The 23,867-nt window shown below is 42.8% G+C and overlaps 1 protein-coding gene across 5 annotated transcripts in view; it reads right to left on the bottom strand.

Moving 5' to 3' along the window:
• Window positions 1-9,455: 9,455 nt before the first annotated feature.
• Window positions 9,456-23,867, bottom strand: part of HACL2 (2-hydroxyacyl-CoA lyase 2) — a 52,326-nt gene continuing 37,914 nt past the window's right edge. For 4 of the 5 annotated variants that reach the window (XM_034437823.2, XM_034437825.3, XM_060683438.2 and 1 more), the window contains 10 exons: window positions 19,886-19,985; window positions 19,447-19,544; window positions 19,085-19,221; window positions 18,787-18,921; window positions 18,487-18,601; window positions 18,173-18,342; window positions 17,009-17,079; window positions 16,807-16,878; window positions 12,972-13,077; window positions 9,456-10,731 (listed from right to left, as the gene is read on the bottom strand). In XM_034437823.2, the coding sequence (XP_034293714.1) occupies window positions 10,553-10,731; window positions 12,972-13,077; window positions 16,807-16,878; window positions 17,009-17,079; window positions 18,173-18,342; window positions 18,487-18,601; window positions 18,787-18,921; window positions 19,085-19,221; window positions 19,447-19,544; window positions 19,886-19,985 (1,183 nt within the window). In that variant the 3' untranslated portion in view covers window positions 9,456-10,552. The remainder of the gene's footprint in view (window positions 10,732-12,971; window positions 13,078-16,806; window positions 16,879-17,008; window positions 17,080-18,172; window positions 18,343-18,486; window positions 18,602-18,786; window positions 18,922-19,084; window positions 19,222-19,446; window positions 19,545-19,885; window positions 19,986-23,867) is intronic. The other variant, XM_034437826.2, reaches the window with a different exon arrangement.

Genomic DNA, 23,867 nt, shown 5'->3' with positions numbered 1-23,867 from the left:
GTTTTCAGAAACCCAAAATGTCCAGCTAATTTGGAGTCGTGGCACCTTACCATTAAGCATAGTCTTTGGCTGGCTGGAACATACAACTTCCCTCCCACCCAAGCCAAGTCTTCTTTCATCAGACAGCTGTATTTATGGTTCAAAAACCATTCATCGGTGGCCAATGCTTGTTTAAAAGTTTGGGTGGTGTCGTTGACCATCAATATTTCTTGTTTTGCCTGGGATCTGGTGATTACTACAGCAGCTAGTTGATTGTTTTGTACTATGGGTTTGATTACGTCTGACTTCGCACTATTGTATTGCGGTTTTCTGGATAGCACATCTGCCAGAAAGGTTTCCCCCACCCCGGGAGGTATTTTAGAGTAAAATCAAACCGTTTAAAGTACTGAGCCCATTGTACTTGTTTTGGGGAGAGTTTCCTTGGGGTCTTTAGGGCTTCTAGATTTTTACGATCAGTCCAGACTTCAAGAGGAGTCTTACTGCCTTCTAGGAAGTGCCTCCAGGTTAACAGTGCCCAACAAACTGCATAAGCCTCTTTCTCCCAAATGGCCCACCTTTGCTCAGTCTCATTCAACTTTTTGGATGTGTAAGCGCATGGTTGTAGTTGGTCTTGCTCATTTTTCTGAAGCAGGACCACTCCTATTGCCACATCACTGGCATCTGATTGTATGGCAAATGGTTTTTCCGTGTCTGGGTGTTTTAGAATTGGTTCTGCCAAGTACAGCCATTTAAGTTTTTCAAATACCGCCTGGGATTCCATAGTCCAGTTCAATGGCTGCTTCGGTTTAGGGTTGCCCCCCCCCTTCGTTTTTAAGAGCTTGGTGATGGGGAGGGCAATCTGAGCGAACGCGGGGATAAACTGGCAGTAAAAGTTTGCAAAACCCAGGAAGCTTTGTAACTGTTTACACATGCATGGAGGTTCCCAATCAAGTTCAGCCTGCACTTTTAGAGGGTCCATTTCTACACCCTGGTGTGAAATGCGGTACCCCAAATAGTCAATCTTCTCTTGGTGGAATTCACATTTAGAAAGTTTAGCATAAAGTTTGGCAGAGCGGAGTTTGTTTAAAACCGCCCTGACTAGTTTAACATGTTCTGCTTTGGTCTCGGTATATATTAAAATGTCATCCAAGTAGACCAGGACTCCCTTATACAAATGCTGATGTAGCACTTCATTTATTAACTGCATAAACACTGCAGGGGCTCCTTGTAACCCAAAGGGGAGCATCTTGAATTGGTAGCACCTGAGGGGGGTGTTAAATGCCGTTTTCCACTCATCCCCCTCCTTAATTCTGACATGGTAGTAAGCCTCCCTTATGTCCAGCTTTGAAAAATTTTTCCCTTTAGCAAGGTGTGCTAGCATATCTTTCATAAGGGGGAGGGGGTACATGTTCTCCACACTGATTGCATTCACATTATGAAAATCAACACAGAGACATTTTGAGCCATCTTTTTTTTCTCTAAATAACACTGGAGCTGCGATTTTTGGTCGGGATGGCTCGAAGAAACCCCTTGCTAGGTTTTTCTCAATAAATGTTCTCAGCTCTTCCAACTCCCTCGGTGACATGCTGTATATCTTGGGTTTAGGGAGTTTAGCGCTGGGTAAGATCTCTATCTCACAGTCAGTGGCACGGTGGGGAGGGCGCTCGTCTGAGGCTTTTTTGCTAAAAATGTCAGCCAAATCCTTGTATTCTATGGGTATGCCCTCAGTTGGCATGGTGTGACTAGGCATGGCTGTTTCTCGGTTCTCTACCCCTGCAGTTCCTTTATGTGGATTCTCAGCAAAAGTCACATGCATCTGAAATTTTATGATGCCTTGTGTCCAATTGATTTTGGGGTTCCATTTTTTCACCATGCAAGGCCCAAAACTAATGGCCATTCCATGCCAGGTGCCACTATAAATGCAAGCATTTCCTCATGGCTTCCGATGCCTATATATAGAGGCTCGGTGGCAAAAGAAGCTGGCTTCCCTCCTGCTATTGACCCATCTAGTTGGCAGAAAGCGATGGGGTCTTTCAGCTTTCTTATGTTAATCCCCAACTTCCCTACTAGGGTTGGGCTGATCAAACAATGGGTGCACCCTGAGTCCACTAGAGCGGAGATATTTATCTCTCTGTCCTGGTTTGGGATAAATAGTCTTAAGGGGAGGGTAAGCGGTTTAATTGGTTTGCTTACCACTGGTTCATCTTCTGGCTCACTTCCGAATGAGTGTGATTCCTCCTGCTGAGATGCCAGGATTTCCTCCCCAAAGGGGAGGGGGTGGAAATTCTACAGTCTCCCTGCTCCTCAGGGCAGTCTCCTTCCCATGCCGGCCCAGTTTTGCAGGGTTTTCCCCCGGTGAATGGTTCCAGGTGGGTGTTTGCAAATGACACTCTGCAGCTCGGTGCCCCTCTTTTCTACACTTGAAACAGGCTGAGGATCACAGAGAGAATGCGCTTTGTGGTTTGAGGGGTTCTTGCTTCCATTGGGGTGGGGATTTCTTCCATGCTCACCCCGCTCGATACTGGTTTCTGGCCATATCAATCTCAGCTTCTGAGATAGGTCCTCAAACTGTCATCGCAGGGCCATCATGAAACGGTTGAAATTCCGCAGTTCTGGTGTGTCGGCGTTATGCAGGGTCACCATCCATCTGACAGCGGCATCCTCTAAGGCTAGGGTTACAACTCGCACTTGGGATCCTTTGGTTTGGAAATCACGCCCATACTCTTGCATGTAGGTGAGCACGTGTGCCACAAAGAATCCAATTTTTTTTTTTTAGTTGATTTATATGCCGCCCTTCTCCGGAGACTCAGGGCGGCTTACAATGCATTAAGCAATAGCCTTCATACTTTTGTATATTTTATACAAAGTCAGTTTATTGCCCCCACAATCTGGGTCCTCATTTTACCTACCTTAGAAAGGATGGAAGGCTGAGTCAACCTTGAGCCTGGTGAGATTTGAACTTGCAGTAATTGCAGGTAGCTGATGTTAATAACAGCACTGTTAATAACAGCATTTTAGTCTGCTGCGCCACCAGGCTCTTTTAGTTGCTGCGGATTCCCATCAAACTTCACCCCAAGGGAAGTTGCGGGACTCGGGGCTGGTTGAGAATGGGCGCCAGTGTGCATGCTGCCTGGGGGGGAGGGTTTGCTGGGTCTTCTCCTGCTGCTGCTGTGCCATCTGCTCAATAGGCAGGCTCCAGAAGGGGGGTGCCTCCCGTGGCATCATCCGTGACTGCTGCCCTTTCAGCGCTCTTTGGTTGTTGTTCTGCCTCCCCTCGGATGTTGAGATTTTCCAAAGTCTCCATCACCAATTGGGTTATACACCTCTTCAGACAATCCTCCCTCAGTGGTGCTTCGGTTAGTCCCTCCTGGTCAGCAAGGGCTTCTAGTTCCAGTTTCCACACTGGTTTTCGGTTGCCATGGCTGAGCGTGACTCCTATGGTTCTCTCATTCCAGCTATTTTTCTTCCCCATGCCAATTGACCAGTGGGGCTTTTCAGGATTCTCCAGGGTTACCTCATCCTCTCCGATGGGGTGTACGAAACAGGCATACGACTGGGTGGTGGTTGATGTCTCCCCCCAACATTCGGCTTCTCCCAGTTCTCTGCTTCATTCAGACATGGTTTGCAAGTTCCCCTCAGTAGAGCGAAGATTGCTTCTCTGGGTTGACCATTTTGCAGATCTTGCTTTCTGTAAGGATTGCCTCTCCTTCCAACTTAAGAAAGTAAAGACTCTTGAAACGTGGTAGTTCAAAAGGATCCTTTTATTAAGCAGAAGTGATAGCAACCAAGTTAAAGCAAGATCTGAATACCCTTAGGCAAGATAAGTAGGATTAAAGCAGTAAAGACCCCTCCCTTTAAATCAGAATGCAGATTTTAGCCAATTCACAAGTCTGAAGATGTTTTCTTTACTAGTTTCCCTGAGAACCCTAACAAACATGTATTCACACCATTATCCTTTAAAGTGAAACAACCGACATGGCTATCACAAACATTCCTCCACGTTAAGAGGATCTCAGGGCTCTTTGGCACCAGAATATGGGTTCACAGTGGAGCCCGTACTAAGACACCCGAACCCAGATGCTCCTTTATGATTCAAGTGGACGCTAGTGATGTGGCTGTAGGAGCTGTGTTGCTACAAGAGAATTCTTCAACCTCCAAAAAATAACTAACACAGAACGGAGGTGCACAGTGTGGGAGAAGGAAGCTTATGCAGTTCGATGGGCATTGCTAACTTGGTGGCATTTCCTAGAAGGAAATGGCTAGGTGGGCCTGGCTGAGTGGGCATGGCCAGCTTGATACTGTTCACTGGGTGCAGCTGACTCAGGATGGCTGGGTCAGGATGAAACAAGTCACAATGGCTAAATTGACATTGAGACAATTAGGTGACCCACAAGCTCCTTGCCTCTCCAAACTGCTGGCAGCCAATCACGTGCACGTGCGTGTGCACACACATACACACACACCACACTCTAAATTTGAAGTCTTTTATTTACAGAGAAAGGAGAGGGCCTTTTCCCCAAGCCCAGGCTTGATTGGCAGTTTGCAAGCCCAGATGTGGATAAAAGTCTCCAAGCTTGGAATGGTGTATGTATGTGTGCTTGTGTATGTATATTCTTCTTCCAATCTCAGACATAGTTGGCGTTTCCCTGACCAGTGCCTCCTTCCAGCAAAGTAGGAGGCAGAGGATGCCACTGCTGTGTGTGGAAGCATGGAGGAGAAAGTTTGCAGGAAGGAGTTTCCTCCAAATCCAACTTCTGCCTTGACAGATCTCTCGAGAGCAAGAGGAGGCGGCAAGGGAGCAGCACTCCCCAGTCCTGCACAAGGGAGGCTATCCCTTCTCAAAAGGGAATTCTCATTTCCAATTGTGTGTGGTAAGGATTCTTGGTTTGTTGGGGCAGACTTCCCTCACGCAGTCCCCCCGGCACCTCCTCCTCCTCTCCATAGATCTGCCAAGCTAGAAGTTGGACTTGGAGGATGCAGCACACTCATTTCCTCACTCAACAGCGTCATCCTTCGCCTCCTTCTCAGCCTTGCCTCAGCCAGGCAAGGCTGAGAAGGGGGATCTGGAGGTCTCCAGCAGAGGAAGGCAAGACCAGGTTGAGCGGCAAAACCACGTCTACCAGAGGAGCCTCACTGTCTCTCACATCACACAAAGCACCCGACGGTGGTACAAACTTCCTGGAGCTCTGGGAGCAGAGGACAAGCACCCAGCCTGGCCCTTGAGCTCCTGGAGCACTGGGACCCCACAACCCAGCCCAGCCCAGCCCTGCTTCTCCGAAAGGATGCCCGGCCACACGTATCTCATCAAGGCTGTTGCTCCTGTGCTTGCTCTCCTTGGCCAGGTTGCTCCTGGTGGGTGCGGGAGGGCAAAGTGTGTGGATCAGGAGGTCCACTCCTTCTCCATGTGAGACCTGGCTTTGTAAGCAAAGCATCCTCAGCAATAGGATGGGAGACCACCAGGAGAGGCCAGGAGTTGGGGGCAAGTGAATGCCGAGAGGCCATCAGGGCTGCTGGCGGCCAAGTGGTAGGGCAGGACTTCCCTCAGAACTTCCCTCCCTCTCATTCCAATCTCCTTCCTTCCTTCCTTCCCTCCCCATGGCTTTCCCATGTGGGAGCGGCAATCGGGCAGGAGCAGGAGTCGTCCCAGTGAAAGGGAAAGTGTCCCAGTGAAAGGGAAAGTGTCCCAGTGAAAGTGTTTGCGGGCTGTGGGGCCACCGGGCAAGGTTCACCCCCTTGCGAACCGGTAGTAAAGGTAAGTAGAACCCACCCCTGCATGGAATCCTTCCCAAGCTCTAAGTTTGTTGAAATCGGCTCTTTTAAAATCTAAGACATTAGTTTGATTTTGTTGTATTGCAACTTCAACCCTCTATCATTTCTTCTCTGTTAGTAAGAATTAAGTCCAGTATACCTGACCCTCTAATTCTCTACCTTTTGGATGCCAAAATTGTCAGTTAGGCTTGCCTGTTTGATTTCCCACTTAATGAAGTGTCTCCCAACTGACATCAGGATACTTGATAGATAATTCTCAATGTATGACAATTGAGCCCAACATTTCTATTGCTAAGTGAGACAGTTATTCAGTGAACTTTGCCCCATTCTTTGATCTTTCTTGCCATTGTTGTTAAATGAATAGCTGCAGTTACTAAGTTAGTAAACCGGTTATTAAGTGATTCTGGCTTCCCCATTGGCTTTTGTCAGAAGGTTGCAAAAGGTGATCATGTAACCCCAGGACACTGTGACGGTCATAAATATGATCCAGTTGGCAAGTGTCCAAATTTTGATTATATGACTATAGAAGTGCTGCAATGGTCATAAGTATGAAAAATGGTCATAAGCCACTTTTTTCAGTGCCATTGAAACTTTGAACAGTCCCTAAATGAAGTCAAGGACTACCTGTACTGTGGTATGTTTCCTGCACAAACTGATTGGCAAAATGTTCATCTATTTCTTCTGCTTGATTGGATAGCCTATAGTATACACCTATGGCAATGTCATTCTTTTTTCCCTTTATATTAATCCATATGCACTTACAAAGCTTTCATTGTTAGTTTTATGTGTTTCTATAGATATATAGATAAAAAGGGACGCGGTGGCTCAGTGGCTAAAACGCTGAACTTGTCAATCAAAAGGTCAGCAGTTCAGGAGTTCGAATCCCTAGTGCCACGTAACGGGATGAGCTCCCATTACTTGTCCCAGTTTCTCCCAACCTAGCAGTTCGAAAGCATATAAAAAATGCAAGTAGAAAAATAGGGACCATCTTTAGTGGGAAGGTAACAGTGTTCCATGCGCCTTTGGTGTTTAGTCATGCCGGCCACATGACCACGGAGACGTCTTCGGACAGTGCTGGCTCTTCAGCTTTGAAACGGAGATGAGCACCGCCCCTGGAGTCAGGAATGATTAGCACATATTTGCGAGGGGAACCTTTACCTTTACCTTATAGATATGTAGTGATTCTTACATACAGTGCAATTCTACCCTTGTTAGGTCTGTTTCAACAGTTTATATCCTTCCAGCAGCATATTACAGTCATGGCAGTTATATCGTACCTGCTCTCATGTACTAGTATTTCAAGTTCACCATTTGTTCCTTAAACTTTGAGCGTTATTGTAAAGGCATCTGAGTCTTTTAATGGCTGACCTTGGATATTCTTCCTACATCTCCTGCTTTATGTCTGAGTTTTCTTCCCATCACTTCCTATCTCTTCATTTGATTGGTTATCTTGGGGTTTATGCTTGGGATTAGATCCTAAAGATTGGTTACCCTTCCCCCTCAGTCTTAGTTTAAAGCCATTTGGATAAGTTGTGCCAGTCATTTTTTTCTTCCCAGTTCTTGTGAGATACAGCTCATTTCTTAACCTTCATATAGGTAATGCAGACCATGGTCTACGATTCTGAAATTATATTGGCAGCACCAACTCTTAAGACAGTGGTTCATTCCTAAAATTCTGTTCCTCATTGGATGTTGATCTTCTGTTGGAAGTACAGATGAAAACACTATTTGTGCTCCTAATTCCTTAACTTTCTTGCCTAGCTGCTCCTAATTTCTGAATATTGTTTTCTGGCTCATTGTCATGTCATTCATCCCTATGTGAAGAAAGTGGTAGTGCTCTGTGGACTTGATTCTTTTAGTAAGGCTCTCAGTCACATCTTTTATTTTTGCTGCAGGGAGACAACATATCTCCCTAGGTTGATTGTCTGGTCTACAGATTGCTGACTCCATTCCCCCGAGAAGTGAGTCTCCTATCACCAACACTTGCCTTTTTTTTTCTTGGGAAAGTCTGGGTTATTTTTCGTCTTGTCAGAGAAACACTTGATGATGTCTTTTCCAGGTGTCTCCATGCTTTCTTCCAGGGGGAGGATATGAAATTGATTGCTCAGCTCCAGTAGGGCTGCACTGGACTGGGTTGCACTAGATAACAGGGATGTTGCTCTTGGTTGTTGTTTTCTTCTATGAGTGACATGTTGCCATCAGTCTATCCCTAAAGGTTCTTTAGAGATAAGATCAATATCCATCCTCTTGCCTAAGAAGATGAGATTTATCTTATGTTGGAAACTACTGATTGAATGTTCAGGCATGTTCTAAACAGGATTAATAGCATAAAATGAGATGAGCCAATAACCGTAATTATACCTAACTCTAGCTTCAGAACTTGTTATTCCCATGGGCACATTAAAAAGAACAACTATGACTGAAATAACAGGAAAATTGCAAAATGTTTTATTAGCAGCAAGAAGGTATCCCACCATCTAAAAAACACAAAAAGTTCCAAGGATTCTCTTACAAAAAAATGCCTATTTATGTAACACATTAAGCCCAAGCACATTTTGGTTTAGCATAAGGCGTGAACTTAGGCAATATGTGGGTTGACTTAGTGAGATAGCCATAAGGCTAGCTAAACCAGCAGTTATCCCAGTCAAGGGAAGGGAAATACAAAAATCCTTCACTTTATGAATTCAACTCCATATTTGCTAAAATATTCACCCCTAAGACATGTGAACAGCCTATGGTCTTTGGCCATCTCATATGGTTCACTAATCTCTTCCTATTGCCTGGACAATGGGAAGAATCACTGCATTGGAAGAACAATTTTCATGATGATTGCTAGATGCAACATAAAGATTCCCATAAGAATAAGAATAATTTTATTTCTATACCGCCCTTCTCCCGAAGGACTCAGGGCGGTGTACAGCCTATTAAAAGCACAAAACAAACATCAATTAAAATAATTTAAAATTATTAAATAATTCAGCTCAATTTAAAACCCCAGAAATTTAAAACACCCAATTTAAAATTATGTTGATAGCCCGGCCTGGCGGAACAACAGGCTCTTGACCAACAGGCTCTTGACCATAGCCAGCAATTCTGACCAAAAAATACTGAGTGATGAGAATTGGTATCCTGAGCCCATTCACTGATATAACTTCAAAGAGTTATACTTGAAACCAAGGCAGACGCCCCTCAAAAAAAAGTGGGGCAAAAGACATGAAACTCATCCAGAAAGCTGCTTTGCTAAGCAGTTTTTTTCTCAGCTGGTAAAGAAATAACATAAGTTTAAACTGCACTGTCCTCACAGTATGCCCTGAACATGCATGTGAGTCTCTGCTAGGTGATTGTCCGTGGAGCTCTAATCACCAACATCTAAGAAATCATTATAATAAAACATGTATTGGGATGGAACTTGTACACTCCAGGTACTCTAACCATTATTTTTTCCTAATATTTTGCCACAGGATAATCAATTTACTCACCTTCATAACAGCAATATTTGTATCTTGGTAAGAAATAAAATAATGTTCAGAAATAACAAAAACTGCAGTGAATAGTATTCCTCTGAAACATTTTCACATGCATATTTCCATCAAGAGGTCATCCAGTTTATGGCAGACTAAAATTAGAAGTCAGAATTCTAACCTGGAATGACTCTAGGAGCCTCTAAATGATAGCAATAGAAACATAGACATACAAAAGTAAAAATGTTAATTTTATAAACGTTAATTTTAATCTTAATTATATTCAAAAAGTTGACAAACATTTACTGCTACTCAATCAAGAACCACTTGGGATTAAGTTCCACTAAATTTGGAAGATATAGTTCTGTGTAGATTTATTTCAGTGTCCATTTCAGAGCAAGCTGAAATTGAAATAGTATACTTCTATAGAAAAATAAGTAAAGATTAAGTGGATTTTATTTGATGTCCAATTTGTATTGAATAAATTCCTTAAAGCACACTATAAAAACATATAAATAATTAATAGAATCTGGGTAAACTACAAATATGTATCACATTATATATTAAATTATATCAATTGAACAATTTGTCAAAATACTTTGGAAATTAAGAGCTACAAAACTTCAAAATATGCAAAACACATATAACTAGAAATATCTTAACAAAATCACTCTCAAATTTGGTCAAACTATAATTATTATTTTAAAAAAACATTCAAAGATCATTACATTTACTCTTCCAGGTTTAATAAATCATCTAAAGGAGAAAATAAAACTGATTAATTGATTTTGTTCATTTAAGTTGCTTTGACAATTACATTTAATTTTTCCCAACTAAACTTCAAAAAGTATTTTGACATATTTTAAATGACAACTTTAGTTCTAATATAGTTTGAATATATGGTCACACATTTGTATTATTTTTATCACAAGGTATTTTGAGTATTCACTGATATTTGCACTATCATTCTATTGTTATTAATATACTCTCTATTTTTTCATATTCTGAGAAATAGATGTAAAAGAAAAGAATTAAGTTCCCTCCTTACCCACCCAGGCTTTTTCCATTAGACATAGACACTTTTTCTGATTGGCAAGTCAGAATCAGTCAATGAGGGTTTACCAAGCTAAACATACCATGTTAACAAAAAGAAGCAAAGTGAGACAACAGAAAGACAAAACAGGCCTCAAAAGCTTACTAAGTGTTAACAATAGCTAGCGATTCTGGCTCTCAGGGTGACCCAACCCCTAGCTTAATGACAATTCAACAGAGCCAGAGCCTTCATGCGAAGCAGAGGTTCTACTCTTTATGTAACTCTCAGGTACTGCAGCCATAGCCACAGCCTACATAGCAATGGAGCCTTCACGGAAGGTTGTTTTCCCAATCAATGCATTGAGAAGGATGGGCTGTCCATTCCTGCATTTGGATTGTGCTGTCCGGATGATGTCATCCATTTGGTCCTCATTCTTGCGTGTAAGCAACAAACCTTTCCCTCCTAAACCTTCTACCACCACATGGTAATCTGCAAAGAAAAAATCATCACTCATTAACATGGGAGAAAGCATGTTTTATGCAAATCCAACAGGGAACCTTCTCTCTAAAAATTTAGATTGGGAACTAAGTTGGCAACAGCCCCCTCCTCGACAAGCTTTGCTACTGCAGATCAGCTTTAAGTATCTATCCACAATAATGTCATAACATCTAACTTAGAGGCTTTAAGCACTGCATAAAGAAAAGGATGGAGAAAGGAATTGTGTGCATTTTTTTAAAAATACAAAATAACACATGATACATGGGAAGAAGAGGAAGCTGGATGCAGGTAGTCCTCACTTATTGGCTGCCTCATTTAGTGACCATTCAAAGTTCGGATGATATAGAACATAGCTTTGAGACCAATCCTCATATTTACAATCCATTACAGTTGCTTGAGTTTATGTGATTACAATTCAGGTGCTTTGTGTTGTGACTCCGACCCCCGAGCCCGTCTTATCGGAGGGAGAAGACTCCGAAGGTGAAGGAGAGGAGTTGGCCAGGCCTCCCTCTCCAGGACCCTCCTCTCTGGCAATGCCTCAGGTGTCTCCCGAGGGAGAAGAGATTGGCCAGGAGCCAGGTATCTCCGAACAGTCGCAGTCGGACAGTGACGGAGATAAGTCTTGGCTGGATCCACGCCAGCATCGGAGAGACAAGCGCACGCAGCAGAAAAGGAGGTGTGCCAGAGATTAAGCTGAGTCATTGGACCACACCCCACAGGGGATAAAAGGGGGTGTGGTGGCCATTCAGGCTCTGTGACGGACGAAACTAAATAACTAGCGAGTCACGTTGTATCTCTGAAACTACGTCATCTGCCTGCCTTGGATTTAATATGGACTGGACTTGACAATTCTTTGACTTTGTGTATTTGTTTTGGTTTATCTGACGGAGGAGGAATATCTCCCTCTGTGAGTAAAGTTCTTGGCAAGCAGCTACTGGGTTGCTGCCAATCCTGTTATCGAAGGAGTTTATTGTCTGCAAGTTTTATTTAACCCCTGGCTGACTGTTTGTGTGCGTGTGTGAGACGGGGACAGAACACTTTGCAACTGGTACACATTTACAACTGTTGCAGCATCCCACAGTCACAGGATTGCCATTCACTTGCATCCCAACCAGCTTGCAACAAGCAGAGCTAACAGACCACGGAAGTAAAATTGTAAGTTATGATCACATAATATTCTTGCTTAACAACCTAATGGAAAGTGACATCATAAGCCCATTATGGTCATGTGAGCTTCTACTTAGTGACTGCAACATTTAGCAACAGAACTCCTCGTCCCAATTTTGGTTGCTAAGCAAGGATTAACTGCATCAGATTGTTTTTATTGAATAAACAAGCTTTATAAGTATTATTTATAAATTATAAATAATACAAATTATTTATCTGTAAATACTCTAAACAAGGATGTACATACTTTCTAGATTATAGGATGGAAAGCAGAAGCTTATCTCTGTAGGTGCTTAGAAACTTTTATCAACTTGGACAAAATACATCAGTGGTGAAATCCAAATTTTTTTACTACCGGTTCTGTGGATGTGGCTTGGTGGGCGTGGTGTGGCTTGGTGGGTGTGGCTTGGTGGGCGTGGCAGGGGAAGGATACTACAAAATCTCCATTCCCACCAGGGGTGGGTTCTACTTACCTTTACTACCGGTTCGCAGTGGGGCCGTGTGCGGAACAATTTTGATAACATCAGGGTTGGTGGGCAAAGCCTCCCACCGGTTTTACTGCCGGTTCTATAGAACCGGTGCGAACCGGGAGCAACCTACCACTGATTCCCACCCCACTCCAGGGGGAAGGATATTGCAAAAGCTCCATTCCCACCCCACTCTGGGGCCAGCCAGAGGTGGTAAATGCCAGTTCTCGGAACTACTCAAAATTTCTGTTACCGGTTCTCCAAACTGCTCAAAATTTCTGTTACTGGTTCTCCAGAACCTGTCAGAACCTGCTGGATTTCAACCCTGAAACACACGGTATATATGAAGCCAGCCTGGGAATCTGATATCCTGGTATTCATTCTAGTTTTGATCCAATAGATGTACTTAGCAGGGATCAGTTCCATTTGAAATCAGATCAGAAATTTGTGACAGAAGCAGGATTTGTTTCAAGCCAAGAGGCTGAACTAAATGTTCTTTTGCTGGTCCTTCCTGAGAGCCCAGGCTCTTTTGCCTTCACACTACCTGTATTTCTAAGTAGTATAAGGCACATGAGATTATGCAGGCTATTAACTCACCTAAGTAATCCAGAGCGCAAGCTACATTGCTACCCAACAAGGGCATTTGCTCCCTGGAAATTTGAGTCCAGCAGGCATCATTCCCCACAAGGGCAATAACGGGTATCTGAAAGAGTGGAATAACTATGTTAAACTGAAAAAGTGATTAAGGGAGGAAGCTATTTTCTACTCCAGTGGTCCCCAACCTTTCTGGCTCTGTGGACCAGTCACAGTAGCAGTGGGCAGCGGTGGATGGTTTCACACATGTAACCTAATCCCACACATACGCAAATGGAGCTCTGCACGCTCAACGTCTTGCGTGGCCCAGTTACCAACGGGCCATGGACAAGTAGGCAGCCGTGAACCAGGGGTTGGGGACCTCTGCTCTGCTCTACTCTACATTTGACTTTATTTGATTATAACTGTCCCCAATCCTGAAAAACTCTTGGAAGCTTACAACAAAATGCCAATGAAAATAATAAAATTAAACTCAAAACGCAAAGAAAGTGCTGTCTGCCAATCAGCCGACGATAAGGTGTACTGGAATTATCCAGATTTAATTTGTTGGCAGAAAGTAAATAAGGTGGGAGCCTTACATACTTCTGGAAGGAGAGTGCTCTACAAAGTGGAGAAATGTCTACTGTCTTATTCACATCCCTATACCTCTTGAGAAGGGGAGACTTTCAGCAGGTTCTCCCGAGATGACCAGACCAGATAGGTGGTCAATTCTGGAAAGGCACTTCATGATGTATCCCAGTGTTGTTTCTATATATGATTTTAAAGATAATGACTCCTGTGTTTTCTACTGGGGCTGTTGGGTCTTTTGGTTTACTCAGGATGTTTGGGAGGACTTTAGTTGGTTTGTATGCTATGCTGATGGCATGTGGTTATAATAGTCTGTTGACTCAGCAGCCCAGAAGAAAAAACAGGAGTCATCTATGACATACAGTATAAAAACTGCAACAGCCACTACACAGGACAAATTTCATGGATGTGTTCTGCTAGCCAGAAGGCTAGCAGAACACATCCATGAAATCATATAGCAAACAGAAGACATGATGAAAGTTCTTTAATTTCACAATTAAAGACTTACCAGTAATTGTCAGACTTAACCATAGTTTAAAGTGGGAAATCATGACCATCTTAGATCAAGTCTAAAAATGCTAAAAAATTCCTGGAAGCCAGTACTCTGACAAATCAGTCACCAATAGACACACAGACATAAACAACATCTATATGTGTGAAAGAGACAATCAGCAGCCAAAAAAGAAACAAAAAGATCAAAACACTACCAGCAATCAACAATCAGATGAGCATAAATTAACACCAAGATCAACATCAAACGAATAATCAAGAAGTACATAATACACCAATCAAGAAACTGCCAAACAAGCTAACAGTAAAAACCCAACCAAAGAACCAAGACCACTCCCACCAACACTGACAGGGCAAGCCACTTAGAATATAAATTGAGAGCAAACTCCACTTCCTACTAGCACTGATGATGTTACCTAGTTTGGGTAATGAAATGTTTGCAAGAAACACCTGGCCTGTGGTGCATAAAGCATTGGCACATGCCAGGGAGGAATACAAGAAGTATGCAGACAAAAAGAGATCCCCACAAAAGGCATTCAAAGTGGGGGATAAGTTATACCTGTACACCAAGTTCTTACAATCTCAGCAGCCTTCCAAAAAATTGGGCCCTAAATATGTTGGCCCTTTCTTCATTACTCACCTCATCAATCCAGTGACTGTGGAATTAAAAATCTCAGGTGGCTCCACCCAGTTTTCCACTGTAGTTTACTAAAACCTGCAGTCAACTCTCCTCTCTGCCCAACTGCAAATCCCCTCCATTTTGATTGAGGGAGCACACTTTGAAGTTAAAGAAATCCTGGATTCTTGTATGCATAGGGGAAACCTCCACTATCTAATCCTCGTTTCTTTCTGCCCAGGTTTAGCCACGTTCCAGGAGGGGCAGAATGTCAGACCTGCCATCCCATTGCACCGACCCTGCTTAGCTAGATGCCAGGCTGTCATGAGAAATGGGGGGAGAGAGCTGAGGGGTAGGATGAAGGGGAGGAAGACAGAGGAAAATGAAAGTCTTTGTGCTATCCTATGAGCCACAGGCTGTTCCAAGGTCACCCAATGGAATGCAATACCCTCAAGGTTGCGCAACTAGGGACTATTACCAAAATAATTAGTTTGAGTATTATTGGATACTTATCAATGTCCATGGGGGGATGGGACCCAAAGGGGAATATTAACTATGTTTTGGGCATGAAACGCCAGATTCAGCTTGTTACACTGTAACCACTTGGCTTTAGTAGCCATGAGTCAGACAGTCTTTTTCTTCTAAATGATCAAGTTGGGACAGTTGACACACAATGAAATCACCCAACAGCTTTGGGGGGAAAGCACTCTCCACATGACCAGAAACATCATGAAATCATCCACCTAGCTTTGGGCGGAAAAACACCCTACACATGACTAGAAACACCATGAAAGCACTCTGCATATGACTAGAACTGCTGTCAGATCTGCCCCAGCTTGCACCTTTAAGTAAGAACAATCCTTAACTCAATTTATTTAGAGGGACACGGTGGCTCAGTGGCTATGATGCTGAGCTTGTAGATTGAAAGGTCGGCAGTTCAGTGGTTCGAATCCCTAGTGCCGTGTAACAGGATGAGCTCCCGTTACTTGTCCCAGCTTCTGCTAACCTAGCAGTTCAAAAGCACATAAAAATACAAGTAGAAAAATAGGGACCACCTTTGGTGGGAAGGTAACAGTGTTCCGTGCACCTTTGGCGTTTAGTCATGCCAGCCACATGACCATGGAGACGTCTTTGGACAGCACTGGCTCTTTGGCTTTGAAACGGAGATGAATAGCACATATGTGCGAGGGGAACCTTTACCTTTACCTTATAGTCTACTAGAAGTCAAATGAATTATAGTAATGCATTGAGACTCGCGTGCCAAAATCTCCAAGTCTAACTTTTTCCTCCCTTAGTCGCTTCTCATTAACTGGGTCCCCCATGTCCAATCAAATTCAAACAAGATGTTTTCAGAATGGTCATTTCAGGAGTAGGTTTAGTATGCAGCTGCATTCTGTTCCCAGACGGTTGTCCTTGAAGCCCATATCAGAGAGATATGGTGAAGTTTTGTTTCCCTCAAAGCATCCCACCTCCCATCTAGCCCTCTTGAGTTCATGACAGCTGATACTGAATGGTTGCAAAGCACAAGCGTGAGGTGGTAGCTGACAAACACCCTGAAATCATCCACCCAGCTTTGGGGAATGAGCACTTGGCACATAACCAGAAACATCATGAAAACACGCTGCACATAATCAGAAACACCATGAAATCATCCACCCAGCTATGTACCCTCAAATATTAACCAACATGGTTTTTTTTAAAAAAAAAATTGCAGAACAGTGGCGTGGGCTTCCCATTTTGACACCCCACTCCTTGCCTCCACGCCATTGCCTCCCACACCACTCTCCACTTCGCAAAATGGGAAGCCCTGGTTGCCACCACAGCCAAACTGTTCAATCAGTGTTTGGGCTGGAGCCAATCCACTGCCAGTGACAAGCTGATTCGCTTCCCTTATTGGCGCTGTCCCGCCCATCACTGTCCCCCTAACAGCCTGCTCACTTGCCACCTGCCCAGCTCTCCATCCAGCACCCACAGTGAGTTGTCCCCACAGCTGATTTCCAGTGTTGAGTGTCATGCAATGAGACAGCAGCAGGAAGTTGGCAGAGTGGACTTGGTGGTGGGGAGAAGGCTTCCCACAGCTGACCGTGCCAAGCTAGTCATCAAGTCATCCTAGACCTCATAAAAACTGGGCAAGCTGATAGTTACCCTGTGTCGCACAAAAGTATCAAATTCCATGATGCTGAATCCAAGTGAGCCATCTCCATATAAGATCCACACCTGTTAACAATTAAAAAAAAGAAGGCAGACTTAGCAGCTAGAGAAACATGCTGCAAAACAGACCTAGCCTCTTATCTGCTTTTCCATGACTTATCTTCCACACTTAAGCTTCCCTCTACAATATACTAACCTCTGATTCTGGCCTGCAGAGCTTGGCTCCTAAGGCAAATCCACCCCCAACTCCCAAAGTTCCAAAAGCTCCTACAAAGAGATGAAACAAAGAAATCATGATTAAAGAAATTCCACAGGTTGTGTGTACTGATTCCCCAATAGTAATTCCTTGGCTTTCTAAAAAGAAGTGCATTTCATCTGTTTATGATTGTTTACTACATACTGTATCTGTTTTTCAGCTTTGTTGATATCTGTCATGATTGGTATGTTACACAGAACACAGAAAGGAAGGATACATATAGATTAAAATAAATCAACAAACTAATTCATGTCTCTATAATAGGACAAAACGCATACTGGAGTTTATTCATTGTACTAAAAGTCTAGCCTGTTTTACCCACAATTTAATCAAGCCATAAATTAATTACTAATTAAGGAAATATACTTTCTGAACGGGTAAAAAAAATACGATGAAAGATATAGATAAGAATGCTAGAATTGTAGAATTGTTTAAGATTGTTGAATAAAGTTTATGTTATATGTTTAAATAAAGTTTATGTTAAATGTTATGTTATGTTTATGTTATGTTATTATTCAGGCTAAAAATAATTTAAGGACTGATTATTTATTGACACTCTAGTGTAATGTTTCTTCTCTCTTTTGTGTGATTTATTTCTTTGATCCATGTGGTAATATAGCAAAGATGAAGAGCCCAAACTTCATCTGATACTACTTGGGGGATAAACATTGCTTTGGGTTGGGAGGTTTTACTGAGTGGGATGCACATTTGGAAACCAAAAATATATTTCTGGATATTTTCTAGGATGGAACATTTCTCCTGTTTCAAAGGCAGTTGAGTACCCCGTTTCCCCGAAAATAAGACCCAATTGGAAAATAAGTCCTAGCATGATTTTTCAGGATGCTCGTAATATAAGCCCTACCCCCAAAATAAACCTGAGTTAAGATTGTCAGCCAGATGGGTGCATTTAGTACCGTATTTTTCCCAAAATAAGACCTAACCAGAAAATAAGCCCTAATCCATCTTTTGGAGCAAAAATTAATATAAGAACCAATCTTATTTTTGGGGAAACACGGTACAAAGTGGAAGGCTGTGGTATGAAGTATCAACCCATTCTACATCCATGAAAAACAATTACGTCTAGACTACTGCTTTAGCTCATACCTGGATCCAGCCAAGATAGAGGTCCCCTTGGCTTTATAATATAGGCAGCACTTGCTACAAAATCACCTCCATCTGCAACTAGTAGACTGTCTTCGGGAAGCAAGTAATCTACATGATGCAAGAGCTTCAGTGGGTTAAGATGCTGTTCTGTTGGTTCTTCTGCCTTCTCTCTGGAGATCACAAACTGATTTGAGACATACCAGTAGATAGCCATACTTTCTATATAGCAAAGTATTTAAGGTAGAGCAAATAAGAAGTATCTGCAAGCCTTGAGCTACATATGGACACATACAAAGAGTACCATTTATTATTACCTGTTTATTTTCTCCTTCCTCTGATCAGCCTTCTTCAGACTCATTACCCAATCCTGAGGACATGAATAGCCTTTCAGCTTTTGGTTTAAGCACACAAAGAACAATGCAGCATCCCCTGTGTAAAACATAATTGAAGATGGTATGAACCCTCTTCCAATGAGCCTCTTCCTCTGATCACTGGTATTATAACAATGCATGCATTAAGTATAATCTTTTTATTGTCCTTTTTTCTCACCATACCAAATCCCTAAGAAATGTTGCTCACATCTCTCTTACTGTTGCCTTGAACAAGCTCCTCACCTTTTATGGCTATATTTGGTGTCCAGTGAAAATCTGCATTTTTAAACAGTTGCTCCCGATTCCTGTTAACAGCAATGATTTTGCTGTGCTTACTCAAGATGCGTCCATATGACAGGCGAAAATCACAGACTGTGCCTGAAAAGGAAAAAAGAAGATATAAACAGAAAACAATTGTTAGACAATCATCATATACACTAACAAAAATATATGCTAACCTCCCAATTCCCCAAGATTGGCCCAATGTTTTCTGAAGGTCCTCTTCAGCAAAAGACCAGTATAAAACTCTCAGCTGAGCTACCTGCCAGAATAACCAGATCTGCCTCCTTGAGAGCCTCACGCCGGTTTTGACGAATGTGAATTGGACTGTTCTTTCCTAGCATGCCACGGGCCATGCCTCCTAGGAAACATGGAATCCCGAGTTCTTCTAAAGCTTCTCTGTAAGAATATGCAGGAGGGGAAAAAATTCAGATATCTTTGTTATCTCTTCTCACTTCTGTCTATTCATCTGAACACATGCTCATCACAGATCCTGTAGTTCCTCTTTCCCATCAATGGATTAATTCTATTGAACAAGGATATTGTGCCTCAGGTCAATGGTAGCCTAATAGTACATCAATATTATAAAAGAAATCTCAATCTAGGGCAAGCAGCATATCTTACCTAAGCTTATTTGCTGGAATTGGAGGGAGGGTCACTTGACTGCCTAGCAGTAGGAGTGGCTTCCTAGCCCTGCTGATCAGCTCCACGCACTGCTGCACCTGCACAGAAGTACGTCCAGGAAAAATTGTTCACAGCAAAAGTCAATGCTTCAGAGTAGCAACCTAACCAGTATTAATTATGGGGATGCATTTATGGGGATGCAGTGATGCATAACGGGGACAATGAAAGTGATAATAATCCAGGGCTTTACTGATAATAATTTTTCTGCCTTAGGTTCGTTCCCTTTTATTAGTTGGCAATCTCAAAGAAGACATAAGCAGATAATATTTTCATGACAAGCAAAACAAAACATTAACAAATAATGTTTCCAATATTTCCTCTTTGACTTTGATGAGCTTGACTAGAATCTGAAAATATTTGCTTAAAAAGGAAGTCTCACCTGTGCCTCTGTGGCTTCTGGCATATTCACTGGTAGAGGTGAAAAGTCTTGTACTTCCCAAGCTCCAGCAAACAGGTTTCTCAAATAATTGTGCAGGAACCTAGTAGACAACAGAGAATACAAGTACTGAAGGAAAACCACTGCCACTATTATGGCTGCACGGTACAAGAGGCTGTGGTCAAAACCATAGACACTGAAGAATCCTGTGTTTTTTTTATTGGCCTAATTTGTAGTGCTTACCAACTACCAAAAATGCTTAGGAATTTAATAACAGTAGATAAACTACTGTTCCATATATCAACCCTCCTCGGTTGGTATATGGAACTGAGTCAACAAATTGCTGGATCTCATGACTTAAAGATGCTGGGGGGCAGGGGAAGAGAAAGAGGCCCCATCAAAAAATCCTAAAAGCTGCTCAATCGATTGTCATATGATATAGACATCTTACCTGTCATTGACTGGTTCACTTTTATTTTTGGAGTGAGGCTGCCTCTTCTGTTGATAATTATTCTATCACGTGCAACATTTTGAATATAAGTTGAATATAGTACAAGGAATTTGAATGAAAGGACAAAGCGGAAGAGGTATGAAAGGTAAATGTGTGTTTGAAATGAGAAAGATTTTGATTTAAATACTCCCCCTTCATAAATTTCTGTTGAAAGCACCAGTTGATATAGTTCTCCATATGTGTGGAGAGAGGCAATGAGGACCAATATTCATGGAAAATAGTTGGCATTTCAAACCAAATACCAAACATATCATGCTAAAGAAAACTTCAGCAGCAATATGAGAAATGCCAAGAATCTATGGAGCAAAGAATTAGCTGCCCAGGAAATTATACATACATATATGCACACATATATACATAAAAAGGGTGGCATGGTGGCTCAGCAGTTAAGACACTGGGTGTCAGCGTTCCAAGTAACGCATCCAAAGAAATCAGAAATCCGAGGCAGGCAGGTCCCTCAAAGAACATGTTTATTGGATACATCATATTGGCACAGCTAGTGAAAGCCAACTTTGAAGTTTCCCATGCTAATAGCATAATTAAAAGAGTAACTGTTTCCCTCCCCAATTGTCCCAGGTCACATTGTCCAATTAAAGAAGTCTGCAGGTTCCTTAGTTACTCCCCTTCAACTGCCACCTGTTGGGATAACCTTGGTTCCAATGGGAAGGCTCGTTGTTGTGTCTGCGGACGGTCTATCTCTCCCCCTCCCTTAGAGTGTAAGGTGAGTGTGTGGGAACTATGAAGCAACTATGAAGCAGCAAAAGATGGCTTCAGTCAGGTTTGATTCAGAGTTGACACTGGGCTTATCTGCTGGAAAGCTGGCAGCCCAGGTTCAAGACTTAAGTGCCACACGATGTGGTGAGCTCCTGTCCTCACCCCAGCTCCTAGTAATTTGAAAGCATGCAGTAGTTAAATAGGTACCACTTTGGTGGGAAGGTAACAGTGCTCTGTGATGTTATGCTGGCCACATGAACAAATATCTTCATCCAGCAGTGGCTCAATGGCCTTGATGAGCACTGTCCCCTATAGTCGGCAAGTAAAATTCATAGGGATGCCTTTATCTTTTTACTTATATACATAAAAAGAGAATGCCTGTACATATAATGTGTATATGCCATATGTATAGGCCAGCACTCCAGCTATAAAGAGGAATGCACATAAATACAAAGTCTTTATCTGAGGCCCCATCAAAGTTATACACATACAGTATACAGTTCAAATTGTTATCCATTGGATGATATTAATACAATTATCTACTATAAACTGTGTACTGTTTTAGATATTTCCAATTTTTAGAATATTTGTGCAGTAAAATACTGGAGATATATTCCAGGGAACCGGGTATATATTCCCTATTATTTATTGTTCTGACTGTTGTTTTATCAATGCATTTATGTAAGATTATATAACATAAAATGCCCAATTTTAGGTTACCTCACCGCACCTGGGAATCTGCAAAAGATTTGCCATTGCTGAATGACAATGCTTAGAGAGAAAACGTACACAATGATGGATTCTGAATTTTTCAGAGAAACTATTTAAGCCTGCTAGAATGCACATGGGTTAATATAAAAGAAAAAAGAATGACATTGCCATAGGTAATCCTCGAGATATGACAGGTCATTTAACAAACGTTCAAAGTTACAACACATATCCCCCCCCTCCCCAAAAGCAAAATATGAATTTGTTTCAAAGTTACAAATTCTGCAGCACCCCACTGTCATTTGCCTTCATGACCAACCGCAGGGACACTGCAGCACTCCTACCCACCTATTTCCCTTCCATCCTGCCTGGCCTGGTCTTTAGAGGCATTGGGCCATCTTTGCAACATACCTGGTTCCGTGGACTCCTTCCCCATCCCCACTCCATCACCATTCATTTATTTATCTTTTGATGAGCTCAGGAAATCAGGGCAGAGAAGGCTGCTCCCTCGCTGGGCCAGGTGGCACAATCAAAAAGAAGAAATCGATCACTTTTGCTTCTGTTGCAATCCTTTCTTCTCTAGCCAGCATAAACTATGACAATTTTGTCTTAGCTCCGCCAGCGCTAGTTTTATGCTTGTGGTGGTAAGAAGAAATTGTGCCTATTTTCGTTCCTTGCAAGCCTATCCTCCCCACCCTGGTGGCACTAACAAGAAATCATGCCTATTTTGGATTCCTCGCAAGCCTTTCCTCTCCAGCCAGCATAGCCATAATTTCTTCTTAGTGCCGCCAGCGGTAGCTTTATGCTAGTCTTATGCTGATAGAGCAAAGAAGAAATTCCACCTCTTTTGCTTCTATGGCAATCCTTTCCTCCCCAGCCAGGGTGAATCACCATCAATTTACACTGGTTGGGGAGGAAAAGCTTACAAGGAACCAAAATAGGCACAATTTTTTCTTAGAGTCACTAGCATAAAACTAGCACTGGTGGAACTAAGAAGAATTTGTTGTAGTTTATGCTGGTTGGTAAGGAAAGGATTGCAATGAAAGCAAAAACGACTGGATTTCTTTGTTGTGGTCCGCCAGCAGCCTGCGGAGCTGGCAGCAGAGTCGGACAATGAGGAGGCTGGGCAGGAACATGGGCCAGTCCTGGAGTCTGGGGAAGGCTCGGATGAGGGATCTGCGTCGGAGGCAGAGATGGGGCCAGGGCCATCTGGGAGTTATCTGCAGACTCTGGAGCCACCAGAGTCGGACAGCAGAGAGGCAAAGGAACAGGAGGAGCCTGTTCCTAGTGTGCGCATGCGCAGAGCTGCCAGAAGGCAAGAACAGTTAAAACAAAAGGGACGACTCGGGAGTAAGGCCTGGAGATGATTGGGCCCTCCTATAAGGCTTAAAAGAGGAGCAAAGGGACGTGGGTCCTTTGCAGAAAAGCAACATTGTTAATTCTGTTCAATTCTGGACTCTGTATGGCTTTGCCAAGTAGGTCTTTGGCAGCGTATCAAGGAAATAAAGGTTGGTGATTATCCCGAAGGACTTCTCCCAAAGGACTTTTTGCAACTAATTGGGACTCAGCTGTGAATGAACGTAATTCACAGCTGTTGCAATAAAAGAGGTTTTTGGGACTACTCGTGTGTTTTAATGACTCAGGAAGCCTAGGTCACAACATTCTTCTTCTTGACTGTGCCACGTAGCCCAGCGAGGGAGCGGTCTTCTCTACCCTGACTTCTGAGCTCGTAAGCAAGCAAAATGTAAGCAAGCGAATGGTGATGGGGTGGAGCATGGAGGAGGCCCATATGGCTTTGGGGAAACCAAGGGACAGGAGGCAGAGCGTGGGATATCTTAGAGGGTGGAGGAGGCCTTCTAGTAGTGCCTGTGCCTACAGTAGACCTTCCTCAGTTTCTCCCACCCATGAGTCACCTAACAATCTGCACATTCATTTAACTAATGCACTGGGGAAAGCAGGGAGAGGTCATTAGTTAGGTGCTTCATTTAATGTAGTCCTCAACTTCCGACATGAATGGACAGGCTCCATTACTGTCATAAATTGAGGGCTACC

The sequence above is a fragment of the Pantherophis guttatus genome, chromosome 2, assembly GCF_059756535.1.
Source record: "Pantherophis guttatus breed Tessera chromosome 2, ASM5975653v1, whole genome shotgun sequence".
NCBI classification, from domain to species: Eukaryota; Metazoa; Chordata; class Lepidosauria; order Squamata; family Colubridae; genus Pantherophis; species Pantherophis guttatus.
Note: the sequence above shows the minus strand (reverse complement) of the source record. Positions and strands in the feature narration are given on the sequence as shown.